At 36.9% G+C, this 22,075-nt stretch overlaps 1 protein-coding gene across 5 annotated transcripts in view; it reads left to right on the forward strand.

Annotated features, from left to right (window-relative positions):
* Positions 1-22,075, forward strand: part of COL19A1 (collagen type XIX alpha 1 chain) — a 178,479-nt gene that overhangs the window by 56,197 nt on the left and 100,207 nt on the right. For all 5 annotated transcript variants that reach the window (XM_041477498.1, XM_041477497.1, XM_041477499.1 and 2 more), the window contains exon 11: positions 10,464-10,508. In XM_041477498.1, the coding sequence (XP_041333432.1) occupies positions 10,464-10,508 (45 nt within the window). The remainder of the gene's footprint in view (positions 1-10,463; positions 10,509-22,075) is intronic.

Here is a 22,075-nt window from a genome sequence, read left to right on the forward strand (position 1 = left end):
GGCCTGTGGGTCTGACTTTTTTTTAGTGTAAACTTACATTTGTACCAGCTGAGAATGTGCCTCCTGAATCCTCAGATTATGGAACTGGATACTGATGATGATGATAGTCCTCTTATAAAGAATATCTTCTGAGATGTAAGAGGTTGACCAATGCTGTTTACATTCCTAATACCAGAGGGTCCAACTATTATGTTGAGTATAATAATCATATTATATTATTTTTGAAAGACCTCAGCAATATGTTTGTATTGAATAATGCTTTTTAACATACATTTAGCATTATTACATTTCAAATATTATTTGAGCAAGGCCAATTAGATTACTTTCCAGTTCTGTTGAAACTTTAATAGGATTTGGATTTGCTTTAACACTATGTTATGGTTGGATTAGCAGTAAATTAATAGATGGTGCGTAGGTCAGGCAATTTTCCTTTTGACAGAGTTGCTGTAAGGAGAAAAAAACATAGTTGCAATGAACTGTCCATAAGTATAAGATTGCTTCAAACTTTTTTCAACTGTATTGCTTCAGATAATGGAAATATTCAACTGGCTAGACTTAATTTTTAAACTGTTCATCTATAAGAACTTTTGAATCTTTGAAAATTTTTTTCAGCCAGAATCCTATTTGCATATTTTCACTACTCTACAGGAAATGTTCTTGTGAATTTTATTTGCATTTTTTTAATATTCTGTCTATGATGTTGTAGGTCAAATGAACTGGATTGTTATCCAGCCCATGTTTAATTTGTGTCTACACTGTATTTTTAAGTTGCCACCTCTTCAAGGACATGCAATAGCAGTGAATACCACTTGTAATTGCCAAAGGCAGAAAGAAGACCTACTGATAACAGAGGCTCTGCTTCTGCTGATACTTTTTTGATGGCACAGAAACCAGTCCTTGACATATGTCTCAAAGTCTTCAGTCTGTTTATTACCAAAGAAAAAAGGAAAAAAAAAAAAAAAAGCACTTTACCTGGCTGTAGTTCTGCATGTCAATAAATTGAGTGATCCTTTCATCTTTGGTTTTTCAGAATAATTTCTCTGACTTCTTCTTTTGGGTGGAAATAATTTGTGGGGGGAAATATAGGAACAAACTTTTGACTTATGTACTTTATGTATGAAAATATATTTTATGTATTTGAATATAAATATGCTTTATGCATTTGAATATAAATATGCTTTATGCATTTGAATAGAGATATTTTGTGATTTACGTGTTTTTTGAGGCATGCTCATAGCAAAAAAAGGAAACAACGCCAACTAAAGAGAGTGCAGTTGTGAGCAAGGAGCCCTGTGGCAATGTTCTCTGATGCTCTTAGCTGCCTACAACTGCTGATTCTTTAGTCTGAATATAAAGCATCAAAACTGAGATTTTCAAGAGTCATTTAATTTGGAGTATATTAACATCCTGAATGAATAGGCAAGTCAGTCTTGTCCCAGAGATGGGTAACTGAAAGTGATGGGAATGATGAAGATTGGTGCCTTCTGAACTTAGTCTGTTATAGTATGCAAATAAGATCAGTAGGGTTATTGCCATTTGCCTTTCTCTTGAGCAGTTACTTAACACGAGCCCTCTGACCTGCCCTGACCCCCTTGGCCAAGCCATGGTGTATCTGCTCCACTGGGGCTGCTGTGGAAGCAAGACAGAGCAAAGGAAATGCACTATTTACCTGTCACAAGCCCTTCTTCATCAGGTTATTTTAAGGGAGGATCTTATTCTTGCTCACATGGATCAAGTTTGCAACAAGGATAGCACTGAGCAAGAACTCAGGAAGTGCTGGTAGCTCAGCAGTAACCAAGAGGGAATGAAAGGCTTGGTAGATGCAGTGAAGCCAAAATGTCATAATGTTCAGCAGAAACTTCTTGACATGACTTATTCAGGAAATTCATGGAGCAGGTTTTAATAAATATATTTTGAATACATTTTTACATAACTAATGTTCTGTCAGGTGATCCTAACCATTAACAGGAGCCTGTTTAAATAAACAAGGAAATATTCCAGTAGGCTAAGAAAGGTGTCATATAATGGACTGTAAATTGGTGTGGGAATTTTATCTGTTCAAGGCAAAGCTCTGCCCCTGCTGGAGGCTCTGCACTGGCTGGGTATGTGCTCCACGGGGGAGGATGCTGCTCAAGTCCACTGACAGTAAATTGTTGAACATTCCGCTCCATTTCTGCAATGCTAAAAATAGTTGTCCTCATTTTAAAACACCAGGCTATTAGATTATTCCAAGGGTCTGGCATACTTAGACTAATGGAAGGCACATATCCATAAATTATCAAAACACTAAGTAGTGTTTGACCGTGCTGATTTTGCTTCTATTAAGATGAGTTTTCTTGCTAGTAACCCTGGAGTATCAAGCCTATTTAGTAAATCAAGCTACTGGCAGTGCCCCAGTAAATTTAAAAATAAAAATGTTTGGGTTTCATATTGAGAATGGAGAAGCATCTGACTGCTCCTTGGTGTTTTTTGGGTTTTTTTTTTTCTGGGTTTCTTTTTTGTTTATTTTTAATTTCATAGAACCATGTCTGAAAATTGCTTGAAGTATTTTACAGTAATTGTTTCTCTTTCCCAGCCTTGAAGAGAATCTCATGAAGTTCCAGTATGTTTGCCATTATAAATCTTGTTAGTGCCTAAAATAGTCCAAATAGCAAAACACATTCCAAGTGATTGACAAAAGTTCTTTCAACACTTGGGTTTTTTGGTTTGTTTTTTTTTTTTTTTTTTTTTTTTTTTGGGGGGGGGGGGGGTTGTGTGTGTGTTTAGATAATGTGATGCCTAATTCATTTTTTGCTCCAATATTATTTTACAATACAGGTAACAACGCTCCTGATAAAGTTCATACCACATGTGTGTTAAGATAGCCTCTCCTTCTATTCTTTTCAATTTTTTAGTGTGAAAGCCCTTTATTTGGGAAGGGGAAATAGCTAAATGTGGAAATCAAGGTATAAACACTGACGTAAATGCATTCTAAGAATGTTATATACGCACATACAAAACATCTTACGCTGCCTTCAGAATTCTTCTCTAATTTTATAACCTGTTGCAGTGCAATTATAAACTGAAAAACTCAATAAATTATGAGTATATTAAGGACCATGTATATAAACACATTACACATTTCCAAAAGAGTTAAAGCAATCACAACATCAATAATTTTAGATTTAATAAGAATCAATGCTGATGGTATTGATGTAAAAGTGTATTTTTGCATTGTTCTGTTGAAGAAATAATGACCTGTAGAACACTGATTAAGCAATGGAAGACAAAAGACCTATGGCTTGTCTTCATAAAAAACCTGTAATTGTGTTTTGGGGGTGTTCTTCTAGTATACATTGATCCAATATAGCAGGGAAGATGAAATTTTATTATCTGGTAGCAGACTATGAAGAATTTTTCACATCCATCCTGTAAATCTAGAGAAAATGAAGGGCTAACGATTATTTGTAATGATTAATCAGACTTCTCCCCCCCTACTTTTTCCCATGTATTGTTATAGACAGGAGCTAGAAAGAAGAAGTTGGAAATTGTGCTGTAAGTGAAGTTATAAAAATGACATTTTAGCAAGCTATTTTAAGATTTATTTTAATTGTTGTATGTCATGAGGGCTTTGTATTTATTTGCTTAATTATTTGCATCATTCTGATGAACAATCATTCTTTTATTGGCTCTTTCTGTTTCTAAGAGAGTCTGGAGTTTTTCCTTTATCATTGTTCTTTTTGTGTCTGTGAGACATTTGTCTCCTGCTTGGCTTGGAATCAAGCAAGGGAACTTTAAAAACTTTCTTTTGTTGCTGAATTTTGGCATGGACAGAAAATTCAGCTGGGTGGTGTGCAAGTTATTAGGGCCAACTTCTGTCAAGGACATCAGATCCATGAATGGAATGGAGAAAGGATTTCATTTTAGGTTCTTTTAATCAGACTTCTAAGCTCCTATTAGAAGCCATATGAGCACAACTGAATTCTACCAGAATTTAGCTCAGTAACTCTAGTTTAATTACGACAAAAATTATTGTACTCATGGTGGCATATTTCATGAATCTGTAAATGGAGGGTGGTTCTTAGCTTTGAGTGGCAGAACCAGGTTCTCACTAGGTGTGTAATTATTTAATACACTTTGCTAAGAAGGAATGGAAAAGGAAATTACTGCAATTTTTTGTATTTTAATTCCAAATGAGATATTACTAGGCTTTTAACGATACCTTTTCCTTGTAAAGCTATATATTAAGTGCAGAATTGAATTGTCTGACTCTCAACTCAAAGTTCTTGATTTATGGTTTTCTTTTGTTCAGATACTCCTTATTCAAATATTGAGGAGGAAGTTTACTGTGTTGCTCAGCTTGAATAGTTACCTTTTAAAAACATTTTTGATTAACAGGGGGTTTGGTTTTACTCATGCTTGGTTTCTGTATGTAACATTTGAGCATCTTGTTCCCTGAATGGAATTTGCAAATTCAAATCAGATCCTTAATTTTCATGGGCAGTGTAAGGAGAAAGTCATTTGGGGGTCAGGGGTGATAGTTAGCTTTGCAGATGACTTACTTTGCTCTTTTTTTAAAACTTGGGTTAGAGGGCACTGTAAATTAACAGCCTATAGAAAACATTCACTTGGGAAGTACGGCAAGCCTGCGTGGTTGCAAAGGATCAAGATTTGCCTTTCTCCCTGATGAATAAGTTGGGCACCTGAAGATGAAGGAAAGATCTGAAATGTTCTTTTGAGCAGAGCCTAGAAACCAGCAGTCAGCCTTGTGCATACAGGTCCCTGTTGGACCCAAAGGTTTAAGGGTAGGTCCCTGTGTACTCAATTCCCTGATAGGTACTGGGGAGACAGCTGTGGCACACTTGTTGGGGTTTTAGGTGCTTGAGTAGCATGCAAGTGCCTTCTGGACTCTCTTCTTCAGAAAAGGGCCTGAAATGAAGCTTGAGAAAGCTTTTCACGTGATCAAAATTCTCTAAATTTTTTTTTGTCCAGTTGTCTGAAGCAACCTACGGCTGTATCTGCTAGAAAATTAGATAACTTGTAATTGTTAATGTAATTGTTAATGTAGTTGTAATGTAATGTTAATAGTTAATGTAATTGTTGATGGCCTATTATTTTGAAAGTGAAAAACATATTAACCAAATACAAGGTAGGAGACATAAATAACCCTAGAAATAAATTCAGCTATTCCATAGAAAAGGAATGAGGAGCAGTACATGTCCAGATGCCTTTTTCTCTTAATTTAGCTTAGTCACGAGTTAGGTCTGTAAAATGATGGCTGTGTACAGTTTGTTTCAGGGGGAAACTGCTTTAGTAAGTGCTCCTGGCAAACCCAGTATTACTGGCTCCAAGGTAGAAGAGAAACCAAACAAATACCCAAATAAAAAATAGTTTCCTTCTAACCATTTGCAGTTGCAACATCCTTTTTGCCAGCTGTCCACTATCTGCATAAATGGTACTTGAGTTACATATCCAGTTTCCGAGTTATATAATGTGACAGAGAAACTTTACTATTGACTTCTCTTTCAAAAGAGAAAGGACCTGTGGTGCTGGGGTACAAACCTGCCCAGCAATATTATTCTGCATTAAGACCAGTTGCCTAATTCTTTAAACTGTACAGGTCTTTTCAAGTACAAGATTACAGATTCAAAAATTTGAAATTTGAGAGTCTTGAGATCTCAGCAAAATCAGATGAGGAGCAGCACTTCTTCCACTCTTCCATTTTAATCTTTTGCTCCTTTACAGAATTGGAATATTGTAGGAAGGCCAGAACTTGCAAAAAGAGATATATTTATTATAGACCTTGCTGGTAATACTTGTTGAAATTGCCTCTTTTCATGCTCAGATTTTTTGTTGATTGCAGGTGCTTTTAATGGCAAATATTTGGAATTAAGTCTTAATGCCTGTCCAGCCAATTCCTTTTAGAAAATTATAGGGGAAATAGTTCTGCTGCTTCAACAAATTAAGAGACCACACAAAAAAATTCCCCATTATTTTGTTGTTATTAAAATTTCAAGAAAATGCTCTGCAACATGACCTTGATGCAATTTGTGTATCTTTAGGGCAGACACTTCCTGTAATATAGCACAAGGGGAAGGAAGGAAGGAACTTATTTTCTGCAGATGAGGTAGCCAGCATTTTTTTCAGCAACAAGATTACCACAGTCTATCCATTTCTACATTCAAAGCCAGGATCCCACTGACTTGTACTGCAGACATATTTAAAATGCTGAAAATCAGATCAGCAATCCTGTAGTGATGTCAGGACAAGTAATCAATGATTGTCCATGAAAAACTTGAAATGTTTTGCATAACTTAATATTAGAGTTTTGCTACACAAAGGAGAATTTAAGTCAGCCATATATGTGATACTTTTTAAATGTCACTTTTTTATTTCTGCAGCATTTGAATTCTTTGAAGTTACTCGTGGCTAATACTGTTATATTTTTTATATTGTCAAGTGGAAATTTCCTAAGCTTCTTTACATACATTTTGCTGACTATATTTCCTATTTTCTCTTATTTAGATTTTTTTTTTTTTAATTCAAATATGTGCAAAAAAATCTGGGCTATTTCTGAAACATAAGACATTGTTGATCACTAACATTGGTACAGGCAAGAACTGACTTGTGGAACAGCAGCATTGCTGAAAATAATGGGGATGTAGACATGAGACTGAATTGTGAGACTTAATTGTGAATATAACTAAAATTGCACCTAGCTGATCGGGGGGGATATTTTCACTTTGCTTGGTGGTGCTGCTGGTATGCTGTGTCATGTTTGGGGGAGTCCTTCACCCTCACTTCTACAAGAGATATGGATAAACCAGAGAAGGTCCAGCAGGGAATTAGTTTATGTTCAGGAGGCTAGAAAACAAGACATCTGAGGAGAGTTTCAAGGAGAAAAATTTTTTGAGTCTGGCAAAGAGGAAGCCAAGGAATGATAGAAACTGTCCTGCAAATCTGAGGAGCCCAGCTGGTTAATCTTTAAGGACAGCTTCCTAAAACCCCAAGAGCACTCCATGATGTTATGCAGGGAGTTGAGTGAGTACGGCAGAAGGCCAGCATGGATGAACCAGATGCTTCTGGCTGACCTCAGACAGAAAAGAAAGCAGTGGAAGCATGGGTGAGCTACCCAGTAGGAACACAGAGACACTGCCAGAGCACGTGGTGATGGAGTTAGGGAACCAGAAACTCATCTGGAATTGAAACTAGTAAGAGTTTTAAGGGCAGCATGAAGGGCTTCTGTTAACTGCATCCATAGCAAAAACAAAGGTGAAGAAAAGATTGACCTGCTGCTTAATGGGGTGGGGGATGTGGAAAAGGCTGAGAGTACCCTTTTTTTTTTTTTTTACCTTGTTTTTTTTCCTAATAAGTTATGCCCTCATGCCTCCCAGTTTATTTCAGCATGTTAGCAAAGTACCCTTTTTTTTTTTTTTCCTTGTTTTTTTCCCTAATAAGTTTTGCCCTCATGCCTCCCAGTTTATTTAAGCATCTTAGCAGAGAGTGTGGTGATGAACCACTGGCCACAGAAGAGAGTGTTAAGGAGCACTTAAGCTACTTGGATGCTTGCACAATACCAAACATTATGCATCCAGGAGTGCTGGGGCAGCTGGCTGATGTGACTGCAGGGTTGCCCTCTGTCATTATCAAAAAATTATGATTCAGGTCACTGATGACTGGAAACAAACAAACATCAGGTCCATCTTCAAGAGGGATCCATTGAACTGCAGGCCAGTCACCCCCAACTCTGTCCCTGGTAAAATTATGTAGCACATTCTGGAAGGCATGTCTGGACAGAGGAAGGACTAGAAGGTCACTGCAAATAGCCAGCGTGGATTTACAAGGGATAAATTACATTGACCAACCTGATTGCCTACTCTGATAAAATGACTGTCAGTGTGGATTAGGGGAGAGCAGTGGGTGTTGTATGCCTTGATTCCAGCCAGGCTTTTGGCCTAGTCTTCAGACATGTAATTACACTATAATCTGGGGTTCTGACTGGATGAAGGAACAACACAGTCAGTGGAAGATTGGGGTCAAAGGTGGAATGATGCTATGCAGTCTGATTGCTACCTAATAACAAGTGTCATAGCCCATGAGGCAATACTGGATCTTATTTAATGTCCTTATTAATAACATGCATGACAGGGCTCTCAGCAAGTTCGTGGATGTTATCAGATGCAGGGAAGTAGTCAGTGTGCTGGAAGGTAGGAAGGAACAATATTGAGAAATGAGCTATCACAAAACCCTTAAAGTTAAGCAAAGGCAAACATGAGGGCCTGCCTCTGAGAAGGAATACCCTCATGCCACAATACAGGCCAGGTGCCAAATTTCTAGAAGGCAGCTCTACAGAAAGGGAGCCGGGAGTTCTGCTGGATGCCGTTTGTTTGCATAAGGCCAAAGGCATCTTGGGCTCCCTTAGCAGGTACGTGTCCAGCAGACCAGGAAGAGTGATTGGTGAGTGCTTGTGCTGCCACATCTGGAGTTCTGCATCCACTTTGGAGCTCCCTGGAGAGGGTAAAGAGCAGCTCCGGGGGGTGAGTCCAGCAGAGACCCACCGAGATGGCCAGGGCTTGAAGCCCATGATGTGAGAGGGGAGGCTGAGGGAGATGGGCTTGTTCAGCCTTAAGTTGAGATGATTTGGAAAGCAGGGGATGGTGGGTGGTGTGCAGACTCATTGCTGTCTGTAAATACTGGGTGGGTGTGGAAAAGCTAGAGTCAGACTCCTATCAGAAGTGTACAATGAAAGGATGAGAGGCAATGAATACAAGCTAAAATTAGAGAAATGTTGACTGTATCTCAGAATAATTTTCATATTATGAATTTGGGATTGGGTAAAAACACAAATGGGAAAGCTAAATGTAGAAAACACTTTCACAAATTTTTTAGAGTGTTAACTGTGTTGTGTGTACAGCAGCTGGGTTAGAATGGGAATCACAGAACAACCCAGATTGGAAGGGGCTTCAAAAGAATATCTGACAGGATTTTTCGCAAAAAAGGAAACTAGATTAACTGAACAGAAATCGTATACATTTGTAAACTATTTCAGGAATTAGCCTCTCATTTTTGGTGAGGACATATGAAGTTTATTTCTCTAGATACTATTTTGTATGCTTGCTCTTGGGCTTGCTTCTAGAACTGAGCTGTTGATTGTATAAGCCACCCCCTCCAAAAGAAAAAAGTAAAAGGCAGCCACTGTAGGAAGTGATGAAAAGTCCAGAACTATTTGATAACTTATACTTCTGCACACCTCCAAAGCTTTGAATTCAATTCCCAGATGTGTAGTAGATGATCAGTACATGATACATTACTTGAAAGATTTGACAAAATGCTGCTACAAATTTTGCTAGTTATAGCCAGCTGTTCTAGTTAACCTCACTTAAACCTTAAACTTCTATTTAAGAAAATTACACTCTCTGAAGGGTGAAAGAATGTTTAGACATTGCTCTGTCTAATTTTTTAAAGGAACTTTAAAAACACCATAAGCTTTCCTTTGGATATTTTCCAATCTTTTCATCTACAGATGTATAAAAATCATGTGTGTTGTACTGAGGCCATGAGACTGAATTCTGGACGCTGGAAAAGACATGCAAACTGTCTCCTGCTAGATGATTTGAGGGAGAAAGAAAAAGTTTGCATTTTTTTAATTAAGTCGTTTTTGTGCTGTCTGTATATAATTTTGCCCATCTGTCTTCTGTGTGCCTCACAAAACACGCAAGCATACATTAATAAAAACCTAGAGCAGGTGTTATTTTTGTAGAATATAGACAGACTGCAGATTGCATTTGATGAAGATGTTAACATAGTAACATTGTACACTGTGATCCTTTTCTGAGCTAAAAGTTATGAAATTAGAGCTGGAAAGAGCATTATAATAGGGCTTTTAATTGAAATACCATCAAACAAAGAATTCAATCTGCTGAAATAACCTGATCTTGAGTTTATAGTTTAAAACTCACCCCTTCTGTGTTCTCTCTTTCTTTGTTTTGGTTTGTTTTTAATACTTGGGTAATTTCATATGCTTTTCAAAGTGAAAGAAATTAGTTTTCTTTTCATAAATCGTTATCTGTATATTTTTTCATATAAATCTGGGTAGGAGATCTTCGTGATTGAGTAGTTATATTTTAAAACTAAAATGAAGGTATTAATAGGAATATATGTATTAAAATTGGTTCTGCACGAAGAATATAAGTACTTTAATAAGCAGGTCTAGAGTCAATAAATAGTTGAGAATTTTTAAATCTGAGAAAATCCCACAGGATGAATGGAAAAATAAATTACTCCTATTAAATGACAAAACTATGGAAAGCCATATAATTTTTTTGGTAGACATTTCACACCTTTTTGAATGAGAGACAATCAGCATCCAAATTACTTCATTTTTGTCTCATAATAAAAGTTCAGTGCAGTAAAATTATTTTAAAGAATACAATTACTTGAACAATGTTTGTTTGAGATTTGTATTTTATCCTTTTTTGTTCCAGGGTGAACGTGGCTTTCCAGGTAGTAAAGGTGAAGAAGGTGAAAAGGTAAATTATTCTGTCCATGTAATTTACTAGTTTAACAATATGATATGTGGCCAGCAAAGCAGAGTTTTGTTCTGTGTGCCTTAACCCTTTAATTAATAAAATTCTTAAATTTTTGACATGTAAATGCTTAAGAATGAGAAGTTCTTTATGTATTTGCTGAGCGCCATCAGGGCTTCATTTAGATTTTTTTTTGCTCTCTAAGAAAAAGTTTTTGGAGGAATGAACAGAACCCCTGCAGTGGCAGGAAATAGTTCAATAGCTTGTACTAAAATGGGAGCTAAACTGGCCTTGTGGAAGGCTGTCTTGGCTGATAGAATTCCAGCACTGGGTGGCATCAGATGATGCAACACAATCTTCTTGTGTTACCTCTGACAGGTGAGTCTTCCTAGGTCATCAATCAAAGGCAAAAAAAAGTGTGTTGAAGGACAAGTGGAAGGAAGAGCCAGACAACAGCTTGTCTAATAGGAATTAAAGTAGCAGGGTGATACTTTATGGTTGTAAATTCAGTTCTTAACCATATTCATGCCTGTTTACTGGTTTCTCACTAGTTTTGTCTGGTCTGGATTAGGCAACCTGAAATAAGACTCTTTTTTTGAAACAGGTAGTTTCTCTGTGCTTCAGCCCACTGTCTAAAAAAGGTGCAGAAAAGCATTTCTGCTGAATTTATATATCATAAAGATGAAGAATGACAGAAGCTGCTATTCTGGCAATATTCAGACTGATGAAAATAGAGAGTAGGTGGCAGCTTCTGAATTTAAAAAGGTATAATATATTTGTGAGTTAGGCTGCTTTGGACATGGATATATTCACTCACCCACCATACCTCTTCAGAAGTGTCAGACAGCTTTCCAGTGTACATATTTTAGAGAAAGCATGCTATGGATTAACAGAATTGAAGCAGATTTAAAATGTGGAGGTTTTTTTAGGAGGAAGTATCCCAGTAGCCAAGAAGGAAGAAGTATCAGAAGTAAAAACCAGTATCCATAGCAACTAACATTTATAATGTGAGGATTCAGTCTCTGAAAAAATCCACTTGTTAATCTTGAGTGTTTCTAACTCCAATGACAGACCTTATTTCCTTGGTAGTATCATTATTCATCAGTTCTGAAGGGTTTGTGGATTTTTTTTTCATTTTTTTCCCTCCCCATAATTGCTCTGCAGCTGTGCTGTGCTCTCCTCGAGTTTTATGAATAAATTGTGTTTGAGCACAGGCACATGGTTCCAGCTGTTGCTGCCACTCTCTTTGCTTAATTTCCCTTATTTTAAGGCAGAGATTAAATGACCCAACTACTGGTAGTCACATTTTTCTTATGAGGGAGCTAAACCAGCATGCTTAGACCATTGTTTTTTTTCTTTCTGTCTCATAAATTGAGACGATAATTAAAAGGTCCCATTTAAAAATACTTCCAGTGTTTATTATTATGTTTACTATTATTTCTTACTAATGCTGCATTCAACTGCCCTTCACATTAAAGGAAATATAAGAGTGGAAGGTTCTTTGTGAACCAGTGATCACTCAAAAATAATTTGGGCTAGTCTCATCAGAAGCTACACATGATATTTGTGTAGGAAACGTGTTTTAAGGCTATGGGAAGTAGGTCTTTAGCAGTTTTTCAGTTTGACTTTAATTCAAATAATTGTTTAAGAATAACAGTGTAGAGTTTCAGCTACTAAACTCCAGTATAAAAAAATTACCAACATATTTGCATTTTAACATAGCAGCACAAAATGAAATAGTTATACTACTTTGTGTGTAACAAACACAATTACAAAGCCTGAAATGGAAAATTTTCCTATTACCAAAAATTCTGCCTAGTATTGGATATTAAGGAACAAAATTTTTGCACACACTATTTTGCATATCACCTAGGGAGGGGCACAGCTACCTCAGTGTGGGGTATTTGCCATTCCAGACTCCCTGCCGAAGTACATGGAAATGAACCGTCCTCTACTTTTGGTTTAGTTTCATTTCTTAGGATTGAATACTTGAAACTTATACCTTGTTTCATCAAATTGAAATGGCTGGTTTTTTGTATTAGGTTCTGCTTTGGCAGAGCAAGCCTTGGGGACATCAGAGAGACAGAGACAGCTGAGGTGACAGTGGGTGATCGTTTGCACATTACAGTTATGGGAAGCATCTATAATGTAAATTACTGAGGGAGATTCCTTTATGCTGTTTAAGGGTTTCTCTGCCACACTTGGTTCTTCTTGAGGAATCCAGAAGTCTTGTTCTGCTTTTGGTCCTGGCTGAACTTGGTTCTCTCTTACAAAAACCAGTAGTGGTACAGGAAGTACAAAGCATGCAGGTGTTATGTTGCAAGTTTTCCCCCCAGGGGAAATATACTCTCACTGTGAATTTATTTTAATTCTCCTTTGTATTCTGTTTTCTTTGTGTTACGTAGATAATGACACTCTTATGTGATAGTCTTATAACTGCAACAAAAACATTGGTTTACCCTTTTATAGCGTGACTGAAAAAGTATATACTGAGAGCAGTTTTAATTGGTTTGCTGCCAAGTAGGCAAACTATATCATGGGGATCTGTTCTCCTTCTAATACTGCTTAGAATTTTAATTTTACAGTATGGGATAGGAAATATGACTCTTACATGATGATAGCAAGTCAGAAGGTACTGATAATAACTAGAAGAAAGCTTTAAAATACAAAATGTTCTTGGTAAATCAGAGATGTAGCCTGAAAATAAAAATTAAATTGCTACTGAAAGACTAAGATGTTCCAAAGTGAAGCCTGCAACACTAATTAAAAAGTCTTCTTAAAAATTGCTATTTGGTGTTGATATGGCTTCAATTTTACAGATTTTGAAGAGCAAACACTGGGAATGACTGGTGCTCAGGAATACAGAACCCTTAAGGAAGGACTGCATTATTTACTTTTCATGTAGAGTCAGATGAAAATATGTGAACAGCCTTCAAATACATAACATTGCTGCAAAGGAGGAAAGAAATGGTCTGTTTGAGTGTCTGTAGTGCATGCAGGGCAGTGGGCTGGAAATTCAGCAAAGAAGATGCTGTGTAGCCATTAGGAAAGGGTTTTTAATTTTAACGTTGTTGTTTATTATGGAAGTAATTTCCTCTTCCCGTGCTGTGTGCTTTTATCCTGGTAACACAAAATGGAATAAACTAAAAATTTGTTTCATGAAAACACACGAGATGAGATTATCTTAAATGACTTTGTCATTTTCTGTTAATAGCATCAAAATTATGCAAGGTATCCCTTACATTTGTTTCTAATTTGATAAGGACAGAGAACAGAAAGACCATTTATTTTTGAACATACATACTTGTTTGTTTAATGTCCAGTTAATAGTTTTCTGTGATAGGACTGTAAAGCTCTGGAATAAGTTGCCCAAAGTGGTTTTTCAGCAGCAATTTTCCTTGAGGTTTTCAAGGCAAGCCCTGAGCAATCTGGCCTGATTAACAGGTTTGGGTCTGGATTTCAGCCTCTGCAGGTTTCAAGATCTTAGACCTATCTTGAAACTTGCAGAGGTTGAAATCTTATTTATTGTTACTTATTTTCATACTAGAAGTATGTGCATCATTTGGGGGTTGGAACAGACCCAGTGCCTGTTAGCTAGGTGGGAAAAGTCCTTTGAGACCATTGAGTCTGACCTATGATCTAACACTACCTTATTAACTGGACCATGGCAGTAAGTACCACATCCAAAAAGTCTTTTTCTTAAACACTTCCAGGGACAGTGACTCCACCACCTCTCCACACAGCCCATTCCAATGCCTTTTTCCTTTTTTAAGTCTGTAATTAATTGTCTTTCCTCCTGGTTATTGCTTCCTTTGGTCACTCCAGTTAGTACTCTTTAACCAGGTCTCCCACTTTTTCTGTCTTCTTGTCTACATTTTTGGTTAGTATATGTATTTTCATTAGTACACTTTACAGATACGATTCTTTGTGTAAATGAGATAGAACACTGAGAATTCAATTTTTTGGGACACATGAAACGTGAACTCCATGTAGATTTCAATAACATTTAGCAGTCAGTATATGTGGGACAATCTGAATTTTATTTGGCATAGTGGTGATAGAAAACCCAACACATTTACCTGTTGATTATAGCTGAGCAAACATGACTTGTTTGTCACTAATAGATACTAGTCATTTCAGAGAGCTGGGAATCCTAAATTCTTTTCCTTGCTTAGCTATTTCAAAATGCTAGTGTAAAATCCCTCTTTGTGCTTTAAGTCAGAGAGACAAGGTGTGCTGTTATAGAGCAAAATCACAGGACTAGCTGATATCTCAGAAGACTCAGAAGACTTTTTCCTTCATAAAGCATATTCTCTTTCTTCTCACGCTTGAAGTAGAGTGTTTTAAAACTCTATGTCATTGGACCTGAGCTATATTGCAGTTTGTGTGCCGTGATATGCACTTGTAAACCCTCGATCTCTGATAAAGTTATTATTTTACTATAATTCTGTGATTAATATTTCTCAGTAAAATTCTATTAATTAAAAAGTTGCATGTATTTGAATACAGAAAATTTTGAGAATAAAACTATATTTATAGTTATTTATTATTTCCACAGTTTCATCCTTTTTACATTACATATTGAATGTATTAATTGTGCTTTTGCCTGTGTATACATATGAGAAGAGAGGAGGAGTCTGGGGCTTGTCCAGCCTAAATGTAGAAAAAAATTTCATCTGCCCAATTTTTTTCTAAACGCAGGATGTTCTTTGTATATATTTACTATTTTCTGAAGTACAATTTGAATTATCCCAGGAAATAGGGCTTCATCTATTTCCTTTAGAAGACAATTCCTAATAGATCTTAGTGTCAAGAAGATTTCCTGGAGGTTCAGCGTTTTCTACTTCATCCTATCACACCTAATAAAATACTCTTCTGTGTACCTTCTATCCATCCAGAACACACAAGTCTATAAACTTTCAGGGTTCCCCAGGTGTAGTCTTTTGTTTCAGTCTTCAATATGCTTTTCTTAAATAAGCATAAGGAAATGAAGAATCACCTTTCCTAGGTCTAACATGCTGGTTTGAAGCTAGTCATTATTTAGCGTTTCTAGTGTTTTAATGTCTGTATCATAAATTTCTGTGGTAAAACCAGATGACTCAAGTACTGGGGAAGCTTCCAATTTACTTGAAAAATAGAAGCTATTTTGCATAGGTGGAAGACAAAGGTCTATAATTAAAAATTTAAAAATGCTACAATTAAGAGAAGCAGTTAGAAACACTGTATTAGTAGAGTGCTGCTATTTATGAGCTGTAGATTCTGCTACAAATGCTTCAGTCTGAGCAAAAGGTTGGAAAATAAATTCCATAAACTGCAAATCTTGGTGTAACCATGGACACTGTCTGGTCTTAATGTCTTAGGAGTAGTGGAAGAATGGGCAATTTACATTATAGTCTTAGGGTCCTAAGTTCCCTAGTTTGTTTGGATGTGAGGGGAGTTTGTGCCACTGTGCTTAAAATTTGTCTCTTACCTGTGGTAACCGTCAGTGCAGAGACTTCATTGGGGCACGGAGAAGAATATTTGAAATCCTTGAAATCCTGTTTCATGTAGGTAAGACTGAGGCTTTACCAGCTGTTTATAAATGTGAACAAAGATTTTTCATACTTGTCTCCTAATGCTATATAGAGAAGTATACAAGTTTTCTCTTTCTCATCCTGTAACAATTTAGTCACCTCTTTGCACTTTCTTGTCTCTCCCTGAAATAATTGCAGGCATGTTGGCATCCTAGTAAGCTAAACATTACCAGGGCTTATCAGGTAGTTCTGTGGTACTTGGCGTGATCTGGCCATCTTCCTGTTCTTTAATGCTCTTGCCCTTTGAAACAGGCTTAATCAAAAGTGTCTGTTGGAAATAGTCCCTAGCTTTTGAACTGTGCCTGGGAATTATATGAGGAAATGCTAATTGGACTAATTGAAATGTCTGCAAAAAACCTTCACAGCTGGGGTCTATCAATTAAATGATATAGATGACCAAGTTCCAGGTCCCAAGATCTATCACTGTTTAATTTACTCACACATGCCCATTTGGTCAGATTAAAGGTTCATCAGGCTCAGCATCCTGTTCTAATGATAACCTGAAGTGATGCCCTGGGGGACAAGTGGAAGGACAAAGTAAGCAAGTATAGTACTCTTCAAGCCTTCAATTATTTGAGGCTGCATCTCAGCAGATGTGTTTTCAATGAATTTAGTAGTTTTCAATGGACTTTTCTCCCACTAGAAAGTACAGTTTTCTCCTGGATTCATGTAAACTTTGAGTATCTGCAAAACCCTGTGGTGAGAAATTACACTGTTTATCTTTGTGTTTGAAGAAACACTTCCTTTTGTTTATTTGAACCTGCTTCCTCTTAATTTGATTAGGTGTCCCCTACTTCTTTCAGAAGGTTCCTGTTCTCTTTTTCAGTATCAGTCGAGAATCAATAAGCTTCTATTACACATTCCTGACCTGTCTCTTTCAAATTTAAGAATATCAATTAGTGTCTCTTGCTATGAAATTTGTTCTGTATTGGATCATCCTTACTAGTTGCTTCTGGACATTACTGAGTTCTGTTTCAGTGTTTAAAGGTGGAAAAGACAAGAACTTCAGTCTGTGTAATATCACAGTGAAATTCTTTGGTTTATCCTTTGTGCCTTCTTGTCTCCCCACAGGGAATTTTCTATCCTCCCTTTAGCTCTGAGTGTGGTCTCAAGATCTCATTCTTGATCCTTTTGAACTGCTTATTAACAGTCACTCCATTTAGGAAGTTGTGTTTGTATTCACAGGTGTTATGGCTGCATAGAGGATATAAGAATTTTACAATCTTCATCATTTGACGTATATCTACACTGAACTTCATTTGTCCTCTTGCCATGTCGATTCATGTTATAATGACTGTATTGAGTTTGGCATAGTTCATCCTCATCTGTTTTATCCCTTATAATTTGGTATTTTGACTAGATTGTTGTGTACTTCAAAATGGTTTTCTTTGAGTGTAAACACTCCAAGCCTTGCTGAGAACAAGATTAGCGGAAAACTGATTTTTGTAATACATAAATGCAGGGAAAGAGGGTGTGGACTCTCACCCTCTTTCTGCCTTGGACTAGAAATGTAATATTTGACAGGTGTGGAGGATTTTTGTCATTAGAAAGGTATCTTTATCTTAAAGTCTGAAAATTACCATTTGCACACATTGAGTACAATTGTTGAAAAGCGACTTGAGCCTGACAGAGTTAAGAACTCTGATGATCCCTGTGGTTCCTTTCCAACTGAGAATATTATGTGGTTCTGTAATTTACTTTGGTCCACAAATTCCAATTGCACCCACAATGTAGGAAGCTTCTTCCATGGTAGGCCCAGATGTGGATTTCTGTGAAAGAAAGCTCACATGGTGCTCTGCAAAAACAACCATGCCTGTTGAGCTATCTGCAGTATCAGAAGCCTTGCAGCTCCCTTAGGGGGCATTCTGTTGAGATTTGAGATTAACAGTGTGAACAGAGTGCTGAGTCCTTTGGATGTACTGCTTGCAGTACATTCTGTGCCTTCTGTGCCACTTTTGGAGATTTATGTGAAGACATAGCCAGAGATGGATGACTGGATGTTATTACAGCTGTAATGCCTAGAGAAGGCACTTGCTAGTTTGGAAACAAGAGTGTAAGCTTTTTGTCTGGTAGCTAAGAAATGGTAATTAATTTAAAATTAATGTAAAAATTTTTACCTGTAACACATGGTGCACATTTGACAACTGAGAACTGTTTCAAGGGATTATTCTTTATGAAAAAGACTGTACTGGCAGGTATCTAATGAGAAGAAGAAAAAATAACATAATCTAATAAACAGTATTGATGCTGCAATATTTGAAAATAGCATTTAGCACAAATTGCATATATGCTTATGGAGCCTTGTAGTTCCTATAGTTTAGCCTCATACTTTAAGACTTCTTTAAAAAATCTTATATGTAATATTTATAAAATAGGCATGAATGCAAGGACATAAATTTGTAGATGAAATCACAGAATCTTGGAATGCTTTGATTTGGAAGGAGCCTTAAAGCTCATTTAGTTCCAATCTTCCTGCCATAGGCAGAGACATCTTCTACTGTAGATTGTAGATTGCTCAAATCCCCATTCAAACTCGTCTTGGACACTTGCAGGGATTGGGCAGCTTCTCTGGGCAGCCTACCTGTTAGCAAACACTTTCTTGTCACTACCATGATAGCAAACAATTTCTTCCTTTTGTGTCATCTAAATCTATCCTCTCTTTCTTAAGCAAGTTTAAGTCAATGGGCTCTGTATGTGAGCATTTGCAACTTTGAGTGAGAGTTTTTTTCAATGAGGAAAAGGATTAGAGCTCATGAACAATGTGATGAAAGAGGAAACAACAAAATGGTTACAGACACTGGTCGCTATAGAAGAGGAGATGACAGATGATATTCATGTTTTCGTTAATATACTAAAAATAGAACTCAGTGTATGCATATGAGCAGGGGAATCTTTCTACAACCCACAAAGACAGATGTGGATGTTACTACTGAAAAGTCAGCAGTATACATCATAAAGTATATTTAAGTTCCAAAGCACTTTTTTTTCCCTCCACTTAGAAATAGTTGATGTTATTAACGTAATACTGTCAGTGATAAAAATGGTCTTCCTCCCAATCTCCTCCTTTCCAGTTGCTTCTTCCTATCCCCAGTATCCCTGTGCACTGCTATTGCAACTGTTTGTGTGATTCCTAGTAAAATAAACAAGTCAGGGAACTGTTTAGACCAAAAAAGTGCCTCTGTTTACTGTATTTGTATCCCAGCACATTCTGTTTCTTCAGACTGGTATGTGGCTATTCTTCAGCAACCAATGTAATTCAGAGGAATAGGCATATTTAAGTGACTAAAAGGTGCTGCAGACCTTCCTATAAGGAAGACTTCTGGTGTTGAAGAACAACAATATGATTGTTTTTGGATGAAGCTACACTGAAAGATGTACTTTGGGAAAAAGCCTAAGGTGCTGCAATTTCTAAAGGCTCTTGAATTCATGAAACCAGACTAGAGCTACTTCAGTGTAAGTTTGGAATGACTTCAACAAAATACAGTGTTAACATCTAGTACTCTGTGCCGTTTTCTCCATAAATCATGTCTTTTGTGCCACACTCTGTGCTCATCTGGACATAAATAAAAAATATTTTGAAGAAGACCTGACATAATGCAGAGTGGAAATCAAGGGTATAACGGCTATTATAAAGGATCTGCACAAAAGTTCAAGAATGGTATATTGTACAGAAGGATGTGCTAATGTAGCTAACTCAGCAGCTTTATGATGCTACTTTTTACAGTATGCACATTCATCATCTTTGTGTAAATTTGTTAAATTGTGTCATCATTGTTAAATTTTAGTTTGAGAAGCCAAAGAAGCTGGATTAGAAGAGCAGCTAATTTGCAACACCTGCTGAGAGTTTCTGTGACAGTAGGTGAAAAGTAGGTGAAGACTGTGTTATCTTAGATGTCTACAGGGAGCATATCACTGATAGATCATCCTGGTAGGCTGAGGCCATTATATATTGTGCACAGGCAAAGAAAAAGGCTATATTCTGGTAGCCTTTTAAGTTTTATATACCTGTTGAAGGCTAGCAGTAAGTTAAACTCCTGTTATTGGTAGCTTTCCAGTAGATGCAGTTCAGATTTCCCAGGATGACCTTTCTAAAGATAATTCAGCAGCAGAATATTGTCCCACCTATTTATTTTAGACCCATTGGTTTTCCACCCTTCACTGCACAGTGGTTCAAGTAGAAGAGAAACGTAATTGTTTCTATGGATGGTACCCACAGAATCTATATGGACTGCTTGTATGGACAGTTGCCAGGAAGGTGGGAGCTGTTTATTTTGATCCTCTCAAAAGGGGAGAAAACTTCCTGTATTAAATCTCTGTTTACTAAGTTTTGTGCAAAAGGTAGAAATTTCCTGCTTTTCTAATTACATTTTGAACTGACCTTAGTGAGCTCTGACTGAGCAAGGTGGGTGGGTTTTGAACAGATCAAATCTCCACCTCAGATAAATACCCATTAGAAGACTGAACATACCACATCTTTAAACTGTACCAGGGTTTGTGAGAGCTTTATTGAAACACCAGTTTCCTGGATACAAACTATGGATTTCTATGGCCTTAATAAACTACTTACTGTAGTCTAAGAAAGTAGAGAAAAATGATACTGCTGTCTGTGTAGGCCTGATGAACATGGTTAATAGTCGCAGCTACAGAAAAGGCTATTATTTGGGTTGTCATGTGGCAGAAATAAAGCTAGAGGTGCAGCCTTTGGCAGAAAAGACGTAGCAGTCCATCAGCTTGTACAAACACTTGATGTGGCTTTAACCATGTGCAGAACATCTTTTAGAGTATAAATAACAATAGCAATACCCTGCCAAAACCATTAAAGCATGTGTGTCTAAAAAATACTACGTTCTGTGAAAGCAATACTATTTGTCAACTGATGTCAAGAACAGATTGGCTTTCGGTTGCCTTAGGAGACAAGCCCTGAAAAGAAGCTAGTTTATTCCTCCTACGGAAAAATCTTCATTCAACACTAACACCAAGCTGGTATAAACACAAACCTCCCCACTAAAAGGCAGATAGAATTTTAAACAATTGTAGCTGCAAGTCAAATCCATTTCTAATATTTACTTAAGAAATGGAAAAATAATCTGCTCATTATTGAGACAGTTTATTCTTTTGAGGTTTTAATCTATTGATAGATACACAAGATACTTAAGGTTAAAATCACTGGGAAGATCAGTGAGGGGAAACAGAGCCAAATTCAGCTATTCATTTTGTTCTTGAGTGATGTAAGAAAAAAACTCTGTAATAGCTCAGGCTATTGTGCAAGTTGAGGCATGTATTATGATTCCCTTGTGTTAGGCAATGTACAAAGACAGAGTGGACCATCTATTTAATCTAAGGGTTATTATAACTAGAATGTAAGAATTAAGACAGAAGATGGATACCTGCAGGACAACGAGACCTGACTAGCTGATTAAAAAATTGATTATACACAAAATGATGCTTCATCTATCGTGCAGATTTTGTGTTCATAACACCAGAAGAAAATTGAGTTGAAGGGAGTGGTTAGTGTATGAAAATAAACGGTACAACCTTGTGTAGGCCTTGCAATGCCAAACTGTGCACTGAGTTTTACACTTAGATATCCTGGTGTTTAAGTGGGTGTGTGCATGAAAACCGTCAAAGGAAAAGAAAAATTATGACCAGATTTTTAACTGTGGTAATCCTAATGGGTAGGTAAGAGCAGGATGAGGGAGTATTTGTGAAAATAGCCTGGATCAAAGCTGTGTAGAGGGATGAAAGACATTTTGCCTGTGGTCTGGATATGGATTGTATTTGAGAGACCCACTTCAAGATAATTCCAGTTCTTGCTGACCAACAGAATCAGTGTTTTTTACAGTGACAAAAAGAGGAAGCTTCCTCGAGCGAAAAATGTTGAAAGAAATATTTAAAACAATACAAACATAGATTAGATATGAGGTAGTGGAAAGCTAAGACATGCTCTTGGCAAGGAGTCAAATCTGGATGTAAATGATGACTCACAGAAATGATTGT

This window comes from Pyrgilauda ruficollis, unplaced genomic scaffold (genome assembly GCF_017590135.1).
Source record: "Pyrgilauda ruficollis isolate IOZ18807 unplaced genomic scaffold, ASM1759013v1 scaffold40, whole genome shotgun sequence".
NCBI lineage: Eukaryota > Metazoa > Chordata > Aves > Passeriformes > Passeridae > Pyrgilauda > Pyrgilauda ruficollis.